General features: G+C 41.5%; 1 protein-coding gene across 1 annotated transcript in view; it reads left to right on the forward strand.

Annotated features, from left to right (window-relative positions):
* The window catches only part of letmd1 (LETM1 domain containing 1), a 47,365-nt gene extending 41,622 nt beyond the window's left edge, over positions 1–5,743 (forward strand). The window contains exons 3-5 of the mRNA XM_037683812.1: positions 3,188–3,300; positions 5,359–5,441; positions 5,539–5,743. Coding sequence (XP_037539740.1) covers positions 3,188–3,300; positions 5,359–5,441; positions 5,539–5,743 — 401 coding nt within the window. The remainder of the gene's footprint in view (positions 1–3,187; positions 3,301–5,358; positions 5,442–5,538) is intronic.
* Positions 5,744–6,000: the final 257 nt, after the last annotated feature.

Raw genomic sequence — 6,000 nt, forward strand, 5'->3', positions numbered from 1 at the left:
CCGAGCCACATGCAGCTCGCCATGTTTTATTGGTGGCTCTCGTGACAGGTTACAACAATACACCAGCACAGCCAGTACATTTTTAAAACATGCTGGCTCATTACGCAATAATTGTGCATGTCGGCTCGGGCTTCTATGATGCAGTTTCACGAATCATACAACGCAAAGACAAAATGAGAACACACAATATGATATTGTGTTAATCTACTTGTTGAGGAGGAGGCAGGTTCGACCGGCCAGTAGAGGTAAAAAAAAAAAAAAATCCTATCAATCTCAGATGGATCAGCTGATCATAACCGTCCGCGTGCGTCTCTGCACCTTCTGTCATCTGTATTGAAGGAAGTAGCAGAATTACAGGGCCGGTTCTAGGCATGGTTACATGAGGGGGCAGGCAGAAATATGAAGGGGGCATCTTCATCCGTTTACATATTACAGTATATTCTTTGTTGAACATGGACTTTGGTATTCATTGTTATTGTTGACTTGTGTTTTCTTCATGGGATTGGGGTAATAGCTAAAAGATGAATTTTTACACCTGTGAGTCAACATTTTCAACCACGAACACTGTCAAATGAAAACAGAGAAACCAACTGACCCATGCCTGTCTTGAATGTCTCACTGTGGCTGCAACTACAGGTCCTTCTCAAAAAATTAGCATATTGTGATAAAGGTCATTATTTTCTATAATGTAATGATAAAAATGAAACTTTCATATATTTCAGATTCATTGCACACCAACTGAAATATTTCAGGTCTTTAATTGTTTTAATACTGATGATTATGGCATACAGCTCATGAAAACCCAAAATGCCTGTCCCAAAAAATTAGCATATCATGAAAAGGTTCTCTAAACAAGCTATTAACCTAACCATCTGAATCAACGACGTAACTCTAAACACCTGCAAAAGATTCCTGAGGCTTTTAAAAACTCCCAGCCTTGTTCATTACTCAAAACCACAATCATGGGTAAGACTGCCGACCTGACTGCTGTCCAGAAGGCCATCATCGACACCCTCAAGCAAGAGGGTAAGACACAGAAAGAAATTGCTGAACGAATAGGCTGTTCCCAGAGTGCTGTATCAAGGCACCTCAGTGGGAAGTCTGTGGGAAGGGAAAAGTGTGGCAGAAAACGCTGCACAACGAGAAGAGGTGACCGGACCCTGAGGAGGATTGTGGAGAAGGGCCGATTCCAGACCTTGGGGGACCTGCGGAAGCAGTGGATTGAGTCTGGAGTAGAAACATCCAGAGCCACCGTGCACAGGCGTGTGCAGGAAATGGGCTACAGGTGCCGCATTCCCCAGGTCAAGCCACTTTTGAACCAGAAACGGCGTCAAAAGCATCTCGCCTGGGACTGCTGCTGAGTGGTCCAAAGTTATGTTCTCTGATTACAGTAAATTTTGCATTTGCTTTGGAAATCAAGGTCCCAGAGTCTGGAGGAAGAGAGGAGACACAGAATTCACATTGCTTGAGGTCCAGTGTCAAGTTTCCACAGTCACTGGGGTGTCATGTCATCTGCTGGTGTTGGTCCACTGTGTTTTATCAAGGGCAGGGTCAATGCAGCTAGCTATCAGGAGATTTTGGAGCACTTCATGCTTCCATCTGCTGAAAAGCTTTATGGAGATGAAGATTTCATTTTTCAGCACGACCTGGCACCTGCTCACAGTGCCAAAACCACTGGTAAATGGTTTACTGACCATGGTATTACTGTGCTCAATTGGCCTGCCAACTCTCCTGACCTGAACCCCATAGAGAACCTGTGGGATATTGTGAAGAGAAAGTTGAGAGACGCAAGACCCAACACTCTGGATGAGCTTAAGGCCGCTATCGAAGCATCCTGGGCCTCCATAACACCTCAGCAGTGCCACAGGCTGATTGCCTCCATGCCACGCCACATTGAAGCAGTCATTCATGCAAAAGGATTCCCGACCAAGTATTGAGTGCATAACTGAACATGATTATTTGAAGGTTGGTGTTTTTTGTATTAAAAACACTCGTCTTTCATTGGTGGGATGAAATATTCTAAGTTTTTGGGACAGGCATTTTGGGTTTTCATGAGCTGTATGCCATAATCATCAGTATTAAAACAATTAAAGACCTGAAATATTTCAGTTGGTGTGCAATGAATCTGAAATATATGAAAGTTTCATTTTTATCATTACATTATGGAAAATAATGACCTTTATCACAATATGCTAATTTTTTGAGAAGGACCTGTACAAATTACAAATACAATGAAGAAAGTCAAAGACATGCACCACAGCTTGTCATCTCAGTACTAAAGTATGTTTTGTTTAAGCAGATAAAGTGCTGGCTGTGTTTCATTTTTTGTTCATAGGTGGGTTGTTCAATTTTTTTTCTTTGAGTGACTCGGGGTGATATCGCAACTTTCCCCTTGACTTTGATCTGTCAAGATGGCTTTTTTGAAAAAATAAATAAATAAAATTAAAACAGTAGATCACTGCATTATAGGGCCAGGCATGAGAATGAAGTCCCAGATACATCCAGGGTAAACTCAGGTATACAACCATTCTAAAACTTACTCACAGTTGCTTTATTGATAATTAATTCTTATTAATTTATTCTTATCTAATTTCCAACCATCAAGCTTCCAGGAAGCAAATGTTGGATGAGGCTCTGCTGAATTTCATCCTGAAGGACTGCCAACCCCTCAAGCTTATTTATAACTTGTTTTTTTAATTAAAAATTGTTTAAAAAAAAAAACAAAAAAAAACTGTCCCAGTCCACAAGCATCCTCATTCACAACATGTTCACTTATATTTTCACATTATGATACATGTTCACATTATTTATTGACTGTATCTAAAAATAAATATATTTTAAATTTAAATGAAAATATGAATAATATAATATAATATAATACAATATAAAATACAATGACTTAAATTATATTATTGTATATAGTAGGTCATAAAATCAGTGTCAGCTGAGTCTGTCAAATAAGTTGCCTGTAGGGATCTTTAAGTTCCAGCAGGTGTCAGTATGCAGTGACACAGTATCAATACAGTTTGGCATTGTGTTGAAGCGCTTCATGACGCCTCATCGACCCATCACTAGTATTAATAGACTTTGAAAAGGGAACATTTTCAGTTTACATATAACCATTTCTTGAAATTACACATGTCAATATGAAGCATCACTTGATTGATAAGTCACAAACTCCCTGCAGGATGCAAGCTGCTGTTCCAAGACTGCCGCGATGTGAGGCAGATCAAAATGAAGATGGTCCATGGAGTAAAGCACGATGATTTGTCCTACAGAGAGATGGAAAAACTCAGAGAGGTGAGTTTTTTAAACGCACCCTCACCCCTCACCACTGTGACTGACTCATACTATTTAAATGAGAAGGAGTTTTTCTAAGGTCAGATTAACATGAAACATTAAATACAGGTTGGATTTTTGTAAAAAACAATTTATTTATGATTATTTCTACCTATATAAAAGGTATGATTTTTAACTTAAAATAGAAAAATAAATACAGTTTTATCTGTTTCACTGCTGGAACAAAATGAGAAAATGAGGAAAATTATAAAATAATCACATAATTTTGGTAAATGATTATTCAAATTATAAAAAAAATATAATAATAAATATGTAATTTTTTTTATTTTTTCTGCTTTAAGAGCCTTTAGGTTATAACTTTAAAATAAAACTACATGTATAAATGCACATATTTTCTTTCAAATTCATATTTGTGTTACATCTTTGTCTTGTCGGCACACTGGATCAATCTGTAGAGCTGTTGTCTCTCATCGAGAAGGTTGCTGGTTCAAACCCCAGCCAGGGACCCTTCTGAGTGGAGTTACCATCTTCTCTCTGTACATGCATGGGTTTTCTCGGGGTACTCCGGTTTCCTCCCACAGACCAAAAATATGCCATCCATCCATCCATCCATCCATCCATCCATCCATCCACGGGGCCGGGTCACGGGGGTAGTAGCCTAAGTAGGGAGGCCCAGACTTCCCTCTCCCCAGCCACTGGAGCCAGCTCCTCCGGGGGAATCCTGAGGCATTCCCAGACCTGTCAAAAAACATAATTCCTCCAGCGTGTCTTGGGTCTTCCTCTGAGTCTCCTCCCAGTGGGACGTGTCTGGAACACCTCACCAGGGAGGCGTCCAGGAGGTATCCTAACCAAAGGCCAGAGACACCTCAACTGGCTCCTCTCAGTGTGGAGAAGCAGCAGCTCTACTCTGAATCCCTCCTGGATGACTGAGCTTCTCACCCTTTCTCTAAGGGTGTGCCCAGACACCCTTTGAAGAAAACTAATTTTGTCCGCCTGTATTTGTGATCTCATTCTTTCGGTCACAACCCAAAGCTCATGACCATAGATGAGGGTAGGAACGTAGATCGACCAGTAAATTGAGAGCTTCGCCTTTTGACTCAGCTCTCTCTTCACAACGACAGACCGGTACAGTGCCTGCTTCACTGCAGACACTGCACCTATCCGCCTATCAATCTCTCGCTCCATTTTTCCCTCATTTGTGAACAAGACCCCGATATACTTAAACGCCTCCACTTGGGGCAGGACCTCCTCCTCGACCAAAAGAGGGCACTCTACCCTTTTCCGGCTCAAGATCATGACCTCGGATTTGGAGGAACTGATTCTCATCCCGGTCGCTTCACACTCAGCTATGAACCACTCCAGCGAAAACTGTAGATCACGACCTGATGAAGCCAATAGGACCACATCATCTGCAAAAAGCAGAGACATGATCCTAAGGCCACCGAAACAGATCCCCTCAACACCTTGGCTGTGCCTAGAAATTCTGTCCATAAAAGTTATGAACAGAATCGGTGACAAAGGGCAACCTTGGCGGAGTCCAACTTTCACTGGGAACAAGCCCGACTTACTGCCGGCAATGTGAACCAAGCTCTGACACTGGTCATACAGGGACCTAACAGCCCGTATCAAAGGGCCTGGTACCCCATACTCCCAGATTACCCCCCACAGAGACCCAAAAAAAGAAAAAAAAACATGCATGTTAGGCTAATTGGTAACTCTAAATTGTCCCTAGGTGAGAGTGAGTGAATGGTTGTTTGTCTCATTTGTCTCTGTGTCCCTGTGATGGACTGGAGACCTGTCCAAGTGTCCCTGTGGTAGCTCGGTGGTCAGTGCTGCTGTCTCATAATCCGAAGGCTGCAGGTTAGAGTCCATGTTGTTCCAAGAAGTGTAAAACAATTGCCAAATTGTTCGTGTGAGTTGCCTTGCAGACGCCTGGAGAAGGGAGCTGCCAAAAGAACAACATAAATTATTGTTTTATGAAAATAATCTGGATTTTATGGTGTATTTCTATCACATTGTCACATAATGTTTTAACAACTCAATTTATACTTTTCACAGTTTCGCAAAAACTTGATAAAGGTGATCCCAATCATGCTGATTTGTAGCCCTCCCTTTTTAAACTACCTGGGTATCCTCTTGATGTGAGTCCCGTTTTGTATTTCATTTTTTAAACCAGACGAAGTGTTTGACCCACATTTCACCATCACTGACTCCTCTTTCTGTGACTGCTCTGTTCAGGTACTTTTTCCCACGTCAAGTCCTGATTCCTTATTTCTGGACTCCCAGACAGCAGGTGGAGTTTCGGCAAGTGTACCATTCCCTCAGGGCTCAGCACTACGAGCCAGTGCTCAAAGAACTCCAGTACACAAGCCAGCAGGTCAAAAATAGTCCCCTGCAAGGCCACCTTAAGGATCTCTGTGCTAAAGTGAGTCCTAAATTATAATGTTGGAATTGATTCAAATTCAATTCAATTCAAAAATACTTTATTAATCCCAGAGGGAAATAAATTGTTGTTGTAACTCATCATCCTGGTTTTACTAGAGTTGTTCTAGATGCTGATAGATGTGGGCAGGAAGGATCTCTTGTAGTGGTCTGTCTTGCAGCAGATATGACTGAAGACACTCTGTTGTTGTATGACAGTCTGATGAAGAGGATGCTGAGGGTTGTCTATAATGTTCTTCATTTATGAAGAATCCTTCT

The sequence above is a fragment of the Nematolebias whitei genome, chromosome 11 (assembly GCF_014905685.2).
Source record: "Nematolebias whitei isolate Nwh7 chromosome 11, NemWhi1, whole genome shotgun sequence".
NCBI classification, from domain to species: domain Eukaryota; kingdom Metazoa; phylum Chordata; class Actinopteri; order Cyprinodontiformes; family Rivulidae; genus Nematolebias; species Nematolebias whitei.